At 35.4% G+C, this 13,181-nt stretch overlaps 1 protein-coding gene and 1 pseudogene across 1 annotated transcript in view; both read left to right on the top strand.

The window, feature by feature from the left end:
• ATP1B3 (ATPase Na+/K+ transporting subunit beta 3) overlaps positions 1-13,181 on the top strand; it is a 36,942-nt gene that overhangs the window by 6,270 nt on the left and 17,491 nt on the right. Inside the window, exon 2 of the mRNA XM_006907182.2 lies at positions 12,745-12,873. Coding sequence (XP_006907244.1) covers positions 12,745-12,873 — 129 coding nt within the window. The remainder of the gene's footprint in view (positions 1-12,744; positions 12,874-13,181) is intronic.
• LOC112476086 lies at positions 3,249-3,367 on the top strand (annotated as a pseudogene).

Raw genomic sequence — 13,181 nt, 5'->3', positions numbered from 1 at the left:
TCCTCCACTGAAGTCTTAGTTGTTCCTTTATTTGTAATTTTTGAAAATAACATCTCTATTCTTTTTGTCATCTGGTCTCAAAATCTGGAGATGTACCAGTTCCACATCTCTTGAATCTGATTGCGACCCTCACTCTCATTACCACTACTACAATCAATTCAGGAATTAATTTTCTCTGACCTACTTACCCTGCAACCCCCCCCCCCCCCCCTAGAATCTTGTGAAAGCACATATTCAGAGAGCCTGAGATGCTCATTTTTTCTAGCTTTATAATGCTAACCACTTTTTGTAATTTCTTAGCCTTTAACACTCCTACCAAACTCTGTCCCTTCTTTATCGAGATCTGGTTATGCCTTTTCTTATAAATTCTCTGATTAAAAATCCTAAAGCACCAGATAAAGAGCTTTTGCAACTTTTTCAAAGTTGTTCCAAGTCCACATAGACCATTGGCTTTCCAGCTTTTATCTGCTGCTTTTTAAAAAATATAGTGTTGTTGACTCTAGGATAAAGTGGGCTTTTAACTCCTGATACATCCCCAGAAAGATCCAAGGAATCAGTTAGAATCATTGTGACCTATACCAGTGTAACCTCATTGCTTGCTTTTGGGTTATATCCAAGTCTGAAGCTTCGGTCATGCTGTTCCCCATTCCCCAAAACTGAATCCCCACTACCTTCAGAAGGTTTAAATAAGTTCCAGACAGCCTGGCATTCCAGGCCTAGTGCATATTGGCTTGAAACTAAGTTTCTAACCTTACGACCTGTCATTTTCCACCTTCCCATACGTCATATGTCATAACCAAATGGGTGTACATGAGGCTCCTTGGTCTGGAATGCCATACTCAGTTCCCTCTCCCATGCCCTTCATTCTCTGCATTATAAATTATTCCCTACTCACAGACCTAACTTGAGTGCCAGCTCTGCCTTAAGCGTTCTCCAAATATGTCCAGGTGAAAATAATACCGTATTTATCTCCCATAACACCTAGAACTTTGTATCCTGGATTAAAGCTTATATATAGTGCTCCTATTAACCAGATGTTCTCAGAGAGCAGGATTTTCATCGGCATTTTATATCTGTACCACAACTAGCACATAGTAAGCACTTTTTTGGGGTGGGGGGGGAACAGTTTGTCATTTAATTAGTTTCAGCTTGTGAGTCACCTATTCCTTGGGTTATAGTTGAGAGTATCGTAGGTTAATCGGTGTAGCTCCATGTTGAAAGTCTTATTTGTGGAGATACTTATACATGAAGGCATAATTCTTAGCGCACTGTTATTCTATTCAATTAAACTTCTAATTCATTTTGAAGTTTCCAGATAGGGCATCATAGTAAAAATGTTAGCATTTTTTTCTTAGTGAATCTTAGAAGTACACAAATATACTAAGAAGATTACCCAATTACGACTCAGAATTTAAACCTAAATTCTAGTTTCACATCTCCATCTCTAAGAGAAAAATTGTATGACGTAGTTTCAAATGCCAATTTGAAATGAAAAACAAAGCCTATATAAATGCTTTGAACAGGAGATGGCAAACTTTTTCTTTAAAAGACCAGATAATAGTTTAGGCTTTGCCAGCCATACCGTGCCTGTGGCAGTTACTCAACTCTGCTATTGTAGCTTGAAAGTGGTCACAGACAATACATAAACTAATGGGCCTGGCTGTTTCTCAATATTTTATTGACAGAAAACAGGCAGCAGCCGTGGTTTGCTGACCTCCACTTTGAAATTTAAGAGTTAGTGGTCTAGGCTGACCCAAGAAACCTGAACTATTCTTAAATGGAATGTGGACTCTTGGCTTTGTTCTTTTCGTATAACAAAAGTAATACCATTGTTTGAATTTTTACAATATGGATATGGATAATCAGTAAGTCTTCAGTCATCCTCAGCTTCTTCCCTAGGTAACCACTTTAACTGTAATACTTCTTAAAACAAAATAGTTGGTATATCCACTTGGGATAAAGGTCTAGCATTTTCATATAAAAGTAAATATGTCCCTAGCCCATGACCCAGTAGTTCTTCTACATGTTTACCCAAGAGAAATGAAAACATATGTCTACAAAAATACTCGTACAAGAATATTCATAGTAGCTCCACACTGGAATCAGCCCAAGTGTCCATCATCAGGAAGCTGGTATGTTGACACAATGGAATACTACTCAACAGTAAAAAAAAGAATGAGCTACAGATACATAGAACCTGGATGAATCTCACAATTAGGCTTAGTGTAAAAGAAGCTTTACCAAAGAGAATGCATACTATACGATTTTCACTTATGTGAAATTCGAAAACAAGAGCACTTAGGCATGCGGAAAAAAGCCCAGAATGGTGTTTGCCTCTAGAGCAGTGGGCATGGCGATTGACTGGGGAGGGGCATGAGAGAACTTTGGAGGATGATGGCAGTGTTTTGTAGATTGGTGGGGGAAGGATCATAGGAGAATGTGTTCGTCAGAAGCCATCTGTTGGTACATTGGAGATTTGTGTATTTCAATGAATGTAATTTTTATGTCAATTTTAATTAACATGCATGCTAAAGTGTTTAGGGGTGAAGTGTACTGACATCTGCAACTTGAAATGCATAAAAAAAATAGATAAATGGTGACTAGGACTAGATATGAGATAAATAGAATGTTAACTGTAGTATCTAGATGGGTTTATGGGTTTTTACTTATATTTAAATCTTCTATGTATTAGTAAATATTCCTAACTGAATCTTGGAGAAAAAAAGAATACAGGAATACATTTGTATGTTTCTCTTGACTGCCTTTCACCAGTCGTGGAGTTTTTCCTGCAGATAATGATTATCAGTTTTCCTACCAGTCTTTTTCCAATGTATTTATTTATGTCTATATATGGAATATGAGGGAATAAGTAATTTTCCACTTTTACATGACTAATAGGAAAATACATATGTTCTACAACTTTTTTTCCTTCATTTATTATATCTTGGCTATGTTTCTTTGTCAGTAAAAAAAAAAAAATGATTCCTTTGAATCATTGCATAATTTTTCAGAGAGTAGAGTATATATCCAAGATACATATATTTCTTTGTGATGAATATTTAGATTGTTTCTAGTTTTTCTCTTAAAAATTGCTGCAGTGTGTGTGTGTGCACAACCATTTTTTGGGGTTAGATACTGAGAAATGGAATCTCTAGTTTATAGTATATACTTATTTTTATTAATAATGTCCTCTAAAAAAGCTGTACCAATTAATACTCTCACCAGCAGTGGATAAAAGAACCTGTTTCGTCTGTGGCCATGCCACCCTGAACAAGCCCAATCCTGTCTGATCTTGGAAGCTAAGCAGGGTCGGGCCTGGTTAGTACTTAGATGAGAGACCACCTAGGATGACCAGGTGCTGTAGGCGTAAAAAAAAATAAAAAATAAGGGATCGTAAGCTGACAAGGTCCTTGCATTCTGTAAGGTCAACCAAAGGTCGCCTTGCCTAAAAAATAAATAAATAAATAAATAATTCATTGAAATTAAAAAAATAATAAATAAAAGAACCTGTTTCCCTTCAACTTTCTGAGTATTGGCCATTATCACTCTTTAAAAATTTTGCCAGTTTTATGGGATGCTGGTATCTGGTTGGTTTAAGTTGCTATTTCTCTGATAACTGCAACTGAGTGTATTTTTATGTTTACTCAGTTTTCATTTCTTTTCAGTCACTTGCTCATCTTTTGGCTCTTGTCTCTTAACTCTTACTTTTAAAATTTACTTGTTTTAAGTTAACATCACAGATTTAACAATCTTTTATGAGCTGTTGTAATCGCGTATCCCAAAATATATTGAATAATCCATCATTTCCTCACTGATTTGAATTGCCAACTTTGTTTCATGCAGAACTTTTTTATGTGGATTCTTTCTTGGATATTCTTTTGTTGATCCGAATTTCCAGTCCTGTGTCATTATCACACTACAGTATGTAAGCTCTATCTAACTGTTTATAAAATAAAATAAATATGTGAAAGTTGTGTGAGTACTCTGTCCAGTTTTGGTCTCTGGATAGTGCTAGCTTTGGATTTTCCTTTGTTCTGCTCTGACTACATTATTTGAATACTGGATATTTCAGGGTTTTTTGTCTTTTTTGATCCAAAGATTATTTACAAGTTTCTAAATTTTTATTTTAATTTGTAGCATATTTACTTTGATTTTAGAGAGCATGGCCTTGGTTTTTTGTTTTTTATTTCTGTTGTTTTTGTATTTCGTAATTTAAGTCATGGTCAGTTTGGGAGCAGTGTCCAAGTTTGTAAAGAATATTTTCTGGGGACTACAGTATTCTACATATATTAAATAACTGTTAGTTGTATTTTAAAAATACTGTCTTTTTGTTATTGTATACTCGATTTGTGGATTTTGGGGAGAAGTATGTTAAAATCTCTACTCATGATTATGATAAATTTTGTAATTCTGCTTTTATTTTACATATTGTAAGTCAATTAGCATCATGAAGGTTCATGGCTATTATACTGTATCTTGATTTTTATTTACTTTTTATTAATACAAAAATATCTTCACCCTGTTTAAATTTAAACAAATTAAAAAGTTTAACTTTATATAAAATACAAACTAATATAGTGAGTGACAAGACAGTTGGCTGACTGGTGAAGGATGTATAGGTTGCAGAGGGGCACAAGGAATTTTGAAAGTAATGAAAATGTTCTGTATTTAGTTTAGCGGTGGTTTCACAGGTTATACAACAGTCAACACTCATTGGCATTGTGTACTTAAAATCAATGAAAGTTATTGTGCGTAAAGTATTCTTCAGATCTGATAAGGACAAGAAATTCTAATCCCTTATTTAGAGGTAATCATTATTTATGAATTTGCTTTGTACATTTCTGGTTCATTAACAAACACTGTGCGAATGTGTGTGCGTGTGTGTGATTATATACACACATGTATACATATGTGTGTGTGTGTGTATAATTCTGTAACTTTTGAGTGTTTAAATTTAAGCACTGTGGTATATATCATTTTGAGGTTACTTTTTTCTACCGAGGGTTTGTGAGATCTATTTCATTCTTTTTAAACTACTGTTTATAGTTTTCCGTCATATATTGTATTTTATTTTTCCCTTGCTTTGTTTGAGGATATTTGAGTTGTTAGCAGTTTTTTGCTATTGCTCTTCAATTTTTTTGTATTGCATGACCAGTTCTTTCAGGTAGGATTTGAAGGTGGCAATTCTGAGTCCTTGTATGTCTAGAAATGTCCTTATTTTGTTTTCTTAGTTGATTGATCTTTTAGTTCACAATCATTTTTTCTCAATTTGGAGTATATTTTTTCATCTTTGGCTAATGAGTTATCTGATATCGGACATATTCCCTGCCTTAGGTAACCTGTTTTAACTTTTTAGACTCTTTAAAAATTTTTCTCTTTATTTTTGGTGTTCTGAAATTTCACTTGTGTGTCTAGGTAGAGGATGTTTTCCAAAATTTTCCGATCTTTGCCAACCTAGATACAAAATTTGTTATTTCTTTGAGCATTTGCCCTTCTCGGATCTTTTCTGGTGGAATTATTATTAGATTTGCTGATATTCTGGTTTTGTCCCCCATTGTCTCAACGATTTCCATAGATACATTCCCTCTCTGTCTTTTTGCCCAGTATTGTAGAATACCTTGGCTTGAACTTTCAGCTGATTTTTTTCTTTAGTTTGGTCAGTTCTCTAGATTAGCTCTTTTAAGTTTTTGTGTTTTTGCAACAGCTTTTTTTGAGGTATAATTGACGTACAGTACAACTTGAGTTTTGACATATACTCACATATATACATATACATATACTGTACTATACTGTACTCATGAGACTCATTCCGATCAAGATAATGAATATATTCATCACCCAGAAAATTTCCTTTTGCCACTGTGTAATTTATCCCTCTCTCTCTCTATCTCTCCAGTCTCCAGGCAAAAATAGATCTGCTTTTTGACACTTTAGTTTGTGCTTTCTCAAATTTTAAATACATGGAGTCATATAAGTGTATACTCTGGTGGTGGGGGAGCACTTCTTTCATTCAGCATAATTATTTTGAGAAATAGTTCATGAATAGTATTCCATTGTATGGATATAGAAAATTTATTCATCTGTTGATGCGCATTTGGGTTGTTTGCAGTTTTTAGTTGTTACAAATAAAGCATTTAAGTATTCATATATCTGTTCCTCTGTGCTTTCATTTTTCTTGATCAGATATCTATCAGAATTTATTGGCTGGATCATATCGCAGATGTATGTTACTGACTTTTCAAAAAATTATTAAACTGTTTAACAGAATGGTTTTTTATGTTTTGTTTTGTTTTGTTTTGATAGGTACATTCCCAGCAGGAGTGTATAAGAGTTTTAGTTGCTCCAGTCCTGGGCCATCACTTGATATAGTCAGTCTTTAAAATCTCTAGCATTCTGGTGAGCATGTAGTGGTAGCTCATTGTGATACTCATTTGCCCTACCTTGATGATTAATGATGTTGAGCACCTTTTCATGAGCTTATTTTTCCAGTCTTTACAATTTGGTGAAGTTTCTGTTCAAAAATTTTGCCCATTTAAAAAAAAAAAAAATGTGTGTCGTCCTTTGTATATTCTAGATGCAGGTAAGTCCTTTGTTGGTTACATATTTTGCAAAAAAAATTTCCTAATCTTTTGTTTGCCTATTTATTTTCTTAAGTATTTGGATTTTTTAAATTTGACTCTTGTCCAGTCAGTTTATCTACTGAGTTTTTTATTTTAATAATCAGAACATGAAATCAGGTTTTTAAAAGACCATCCTTTTGCCTTCTCTACATTTTAATTATACGTATGCTCTCCCCTTCCCCTGCACCCTTTGCTCTATTTGCTGTTATAACCCAGTTTTTGCTGGCGTTAGTTACATTCTTTGTTGAGTTTGATACTTTATTGGATTAGTTTTTTCTCAAATGTTTGGTAATTATTGGTTCTGTAGTTAGACTTTCCTGTCACAGCATTGGGGATGCATATGTAACCAAGAGCTTGTCTAGGTGTGGAGATACTCTACTCCTTTAGGTTTTCACCAACCCATCCAGGACATTGCCCACTTTTTCAGCCCAAGCTCCATGCTCCCTACTCCTACTTCAGAGTAGATGCTACTGTTAGTAGTTTCTTGGCACTGGGGGCATATTTGTATGGCAGGTAGGAGCAAAGTTTACTCACCTGACTGCTCCTGCTGTAGAGTCATTTGGTCATCTGGTCTTTGATCCAGAGCTTCCTCCTTTTCTCCATCTGTGGTGAGCAAACTCACTTATTTCTGGGAGGCCTTCTTTGATGAAATCCTTTTCCTTCTCCCTGCTATAGACAGTTAATTCTTGTTTTTTTCCTAGCACTTGATATCTGTAACTCTTGGTTTACATGTCTGACTCTTATGGTAACTTTACTCTTGCAGAGAAGGAACACATCTATGTAAATTTCTATCACCTCCAGTAACAGAATGCTTGAGTAATGTATTTTTCAGAGAATGAGAGTTTTGATTACAAAAGGTAACAACTTGTGGCTTCCTGGAAGAGCAAGCCAAGTAAGGTCCCATATTGAGTAGTACTAGTCTGGATATTTCTCTTACTGGTAGGTTAATCTTGGGCAGGTTTATTTCATCTTGTTTAATTTTTTTATACCATTAAAATTTTAATAAATATATAAAATTTGAGTGTATATTTTTTTATTATAGAAATAGTACATGCTCATTTGTAAGAAAATTCGGTCTTTCAATAGGGGAACAAATGGTTTTAAACAAACAGTACTGGGACAATTGGATATCCACATACAAAACAGTGAAGGTGTATCCCTTACTCATACCATATGTAAAAATTAATGCAAATTGGATCAAAGACCCAAACTTAAGAGCCAAAACTATAAAATTCTTAGAAGAAAATGTAGGTGCAAGTCTTTATGATTTTTGGATTAGGCAATGATGTTTTCAATATGATACCAAAAGCACAGGCAGCCAAAGAAAAAAATAATAAATTGGACTTAGTCAAGATTAATAACTTTTCTGCTATAAAGGACACTGTCATGAAAGTGAAAAGACAGCCCAGAGAAAAGGAGAAAATAATTGTACATCTTATATCTGATAAGAGGCTTATAGCTAGAATATGTAAAGAACTCTGAAAACTCAAATAAAAAGATAACTAACCCAATTTAAAAATAGGCCAGATCTGAATAGACATTTAGTCAAAGAAAATACAGATGGCCAATAAGTTCATGAAAAGATGCTCAACATTATTAGCCATGCAAATTATACCCACAATGAGATAACCACTTTACACCCACTAGGGTGGCTGTATAAAAAGACAGTAAGAAGTGCTGATGGAGGATATGAAGACATTGGAACCCTGCTGTGAGAATGTAGAATGGTACAACTGCTTTGGAAAACACTAGCACTTACTCAAAAGGCTAACCATATGACTTAGCAGTTCCACTCATAGATAAATGGAATGTGAATGATACCTTTATAAGAATTATTTTTAAAAACTCAAATGTGCAAAGGATTTTAAAGTTTTTCATAAAATTAATTTTTTAAAAACTATGCTTTCCTCTGTGTTAAAAAAATCTTTAAAATGTAAACAGAATGCTAATTTATTTACCAAGGGAAAGTATTTTCTAGTCATAGAATTCTTTGAGAAATGACAGCCTTTCTAGTATCTGGATACCCTAAGGTAACTAGGAAATTTGCAGGAGTAGAGCTAGTCAGATCACAGGGTCTCAGAGTGTGTTGAGTGGGTGTGTATGTGCAGGCCTTGGTGAAGCCTAATAACTCTACCCCATGCAAATTATGTGTGCAGGTGTTGTGTAATAAAGAATTCATACGATCTTTATCCCAGGTTCCTAACTCAGAGCTTCTAAAAACCCTTGGAATTTCCTGGGTGATAAGAGTGTCTTTATTATGCAATGGAATGACTCATAGTAGGCCCCTAGATAGGATAGGTTCCATGGGGGGCTTGTACTCAGAAGGACATGGAGTGATTGGAGCTAATCTGACTCCTAAGAGGAGAGGGCTGGAGATTGAGTTCAATCATGGGGCCAGTGATTTAGGCATACCTACCTAAAGAAACCCATAATAACTCTGGAGCTTAGTGGAGCTTCTAGGTTGGGGAATATATTGATGTGGTGGGTGGGTGATGTGCCCTCATTCTAGGAGGAGAGGGCATAGAAACTGCATTCCCTCCCAAACCCCACACTTTGTATGTCCTCGATAATAAAACTGTAATCGTAAGTATAGTGCTTAGTCATTCTAGCAAACTATCAAGCCTGAGGGATGGTGGGAACCTCCCAGTTTGGTAGCCAGTTGATTAGAAGTTTGGATGGCATCTGAAAGAGCATTGTTGGAGAGGACTGAGCGCTGAACTAGTGGAGTCTGTGCTACTTCAGGTGGTTGGTGCTAGAACTGAATAATCAGACACCTAGTTGAGATTGGAGCAGTGGCTAGACATGACCCATTTTTCTTAACCCTGGATAGATAACATAGGGTAAACCTTGGCCAGATTTCTTGCTGCTTAGGAGTCTGCATGAATCAAACCTCATTTGTTAAAAGCATCTTTGAGAGTAAAATGCAGTTGATTAAACTTTAAGCCTTAAGTTTAGCTTTATAACCAGTCGTCACATCATTCCAAAAATATTTCTAGTTTGTTATTGGCCTCCCTGCCTCCCCCACCAAAGAGTTTTGTTTCTATGTCATCAAGTCTCTCATTTTCCTTTTTATAATGTGAATAATCAGGTAATACTATTACCCTTTTTTTCAGACGGGAATAGGATTTTTGCCCAGTGTCCCAGTAGGAAAATGGTCATGCCAGAATTTGAGCCTAAGTCTGACTCGAGCGTAGCCCATACATATAACCACCCTGCCGAACGGCCTCCAGCTGCATCTATCCTACCACCCGTCCCCTCATCAAAAAAGCAGAAGGAGGGAAAGGATTTAAAAACTAGGTCTTCTCAAGGAATAGAAACGAAGGAGGAGGAGGGAGGGTCAAGGTCAATTCCTCTTTTAGGGATGGACAGAAGTTTTTAGTCATTTGACAGTTCTATTATGTGCCCTTAGATCTCAGTGAAAGTTTAGAAGGACGATTGCATCTCTATACTGTTTGAACAACAATGTAATGATACACAAGTGCGAATTATAGTATTAAACTTTTTGGTGTTTGAGTAAACATCTTTGGTTATGATTCTGTTGATTTCAGACTTTAAAATACTGTTTTTTCTTCAGAATTTTAGTTCATGTTTCTTTAGTTGGTTAATGATGTAAGGAAATTCTTGAAGGATTTTAAGCCAGGGAACATTAGTAATAAAATCAAGATTTAGGCTTTATATATGGTTTCCTGCTTACAGCACAGAAGCGGACATAAGCACACTGAACAGGTTCCAACTGCACTACCCATTACTAACCTAGGATGCCCCAATTTGATCTCTTGTCATTGTGTTAAGCCTATCAGGAAACCGCATCTAAGTATCTAACTGCAGGTTCTCCCCTATATAAGAGCAGCAATGTACCATTTGTTTTTATTTTCTGGTATTTTTTTTTCTTAGCAGGGGAGAGGAGATTAGGTGTTGCTATACTGTGAGTTAATCTTTCATGTATAATTTATAAATGAGATTAATTTTAATTTTTAAATGTTAGGTGTGGGTCTCTTGGCAAAAGGATTTTTTTTTTAATTAATTTGGGAAAACTCACTTCAGTGCTAGAAGTGACTTATTTACTTGTTTGTACACTCCCTACATTCAAAACTGACTTAATGGCCACTAGTATATGGCATCAGATTTGGGACATGCTATTAATTTGTGTTCTATTTTATCAACCTAACTGTAGGAAGTTTAAAATTTTTTCATTGTGTAATGGTTCTTCAGAAGGCATATTTGGATATAGCTTGTTCATATTTGTTATGTTAGTTTTGCTTTGTAACCGTTATAAATTTCATTTATAGTATTTTTCCTGGAAATTTAAAATCAAGTTGTGAAAATGGTATGATAAGTGTATTTTGAGATGACTTAAAAACACTTAAATAAACTCTTAGCACTTCTGTTTCAAAATTCTCTAGTTTAATACCTACAGCATCAGTCAGCAAGCTACTGTGGCCTCAATCTGCCTGTCTTTGTATGAGGTTTTATTGGATCACAGCCCATACTCATTACATTTATGTATTTCTTCACCCTTGTGTGCTGTAGAGGATTTTAGTCATTAGTCCTACAAACATCTAGATCTTAGAAAAATCATTTCTCTTCTATATCTCATTTAACTAGCCTTTGGGCTTCACAAGTGTTTTCATTTCCCTCTGTAGTTAACTGATGGATTCATTGAGGTCTGTCTTCCTTTTCTTTTTCTGCAATAGGATCTCTGTATTTGGTAGGGAAGTGATGCTGTCTGAAGGTGCTCTCCTTTCTTCCTTCTGTCCTCTAGTTCCCTATTTTGGCTTCCTGGTAATTGGGGCAGGGTGGGGACAGGAGTGGGGGGATGCTAGTCTAAATCAAAATGAAATTGCTTTAACTATTTCTCCTTTACTTGAAAAAGGAGGAAAGAGGAGCAGTTTCCTGGCCTGCAGTTAAGTAATAAAAGCTATCTAGCTTTTGGCACAGTCTGTTCTTTGGTCATGGGGTCTTTTTAGAATCAGATTGTTTAAAAAAAAAAAAAAAAAGGATATGTTCCGAAATACATTGCAGAAAACTTCAGAAGTGATGAAGTTAATCTTTGCTAGGGGGTAGGGGCGAGGAGGTTCATAGATTCCAGGTTAAGAACGAACCCCTGTTCTAGCTCCTCTGCTAGGAATAGATTGGGGCGAACAGAATAGGTTATTAAGGTTGAGAAATAAAGCTGATGTCAATTCAACTCTGAGGAATTAAATGTTCTTCACTATTGTCGAACCTGAGGATTTGTTTAATATTCTGTGATCAATTTTTAAACATTTAAGTATAAATGTGTAACTTTATATTTTAATATATAATTTTGATGGTGATCACTTCTGACATTAGAACTTCAAATATATACATTTGAGAAAAATAATTAATTTTAGGTGTTCCCAGAATGAATCACCAGCTTAGGATAGATCTGTTTTAGTGTTTTCAGATTGTGAAGGAAGAAAGATTTCACCCTTGATGTTGAGACTTGGATTTGCCAACTCTTGCTTTGTGCCTAGCAGGAGAATTGTGAAGTTCCATTGGTTAGGGTACTTGTTTCTGCTCTTCATTTTTGCATGAGCCTTCCACTTGGCCAGTGTTTCCTAAACTTAATTCATTGAGTACCATCTTCATGATTTGCCTTTCTGCACATTTCCTGGCTATTCTTTAAATCAACTCACCTTTCTAACACTTAAATTTATGCAAATAATTACTTTTTGTGAAATATGGGTGGATATACTAATTCTTTTCTATTTGCCACTTAAAGGAACATGTACATACTGAGTCTGTCCTACCTAAAATCAGCGTTTACATTTCTAGAGGGCATCAAGTCCATTTTGGGAAGCACTCCCCTATTTGCAGGAATTTTAAAGCTCTGACCTTGAACCAGAGTATGCTCTGTGGAAGCTACTTGGAAGGATTAGAGGAGAAAAGGGGTCACAGGATGAATGGGTGCTGCCTCCTGAAATACCCCTTGCTTGGGCAAATTCACATTTTCCTGAATATGGAAATATTAGGCTGTGTGCATGGCAAAGCTTGGAATCCTGGTCTTGCAGTGATTGGTGGTGGTTGGTTTTTTTTTTAACCTGGACATGCACGCAACGTATGCGTGTATCTCTAAATTTCACAAGTTTTATTTTCTTTACAGGTTTGATCTTGCTCTTCTACCAAGTCTTTTATGGGTTCCTGGCTGCACTCTTCACATTCACAATGTGGGCTATGCTTCAGACTCTGAACGATGAGGTTCCAAAATATCGTGACCAGATTTCTAGTCCAGGTAATTATGTTACACTTATCAAGGCTTTTATATCGTCATCATAAATCTGTTTTACATAGCCGATAAAAGATAAACCTTGGGGTTAGGTAATGTGAGAGTTTTGGTTTTTGTTTGTTATTTAATATTTACATACTGATACAAAGACCTTTAATATTTATATACTGATAAAAAACCTGGCCTGATAAATCTTAAGTCCTTTGCCAGGAGTAAGCAGAAATGAATATTGAGAATTATAGTGAAGCCAAATTTGATTGATATAGATATGAATGGCTTTTGTGAATATGTGTAGCAGTTTAACTTTGTCTTGA

Source organism: Pteropus alecto, unplaced genomic scaffold (genome assembly GCF_000325575.1).
Source record: "Pteropus alecto unplaced genomic scaffold, ASM32557v1 scaffold92, whole genome shotgun sequence".
Lineage (NCBI taxonomy): Eukaryota > Metazoa > Chordata > Mammalia > Chiroptera > Pteropodidae > Pteropus > Pteropus alecto.
Note: the sequence above shows the minus strand (reverse complement) of the source record. Positions and strands in the feature narration are given on the sequence as shown.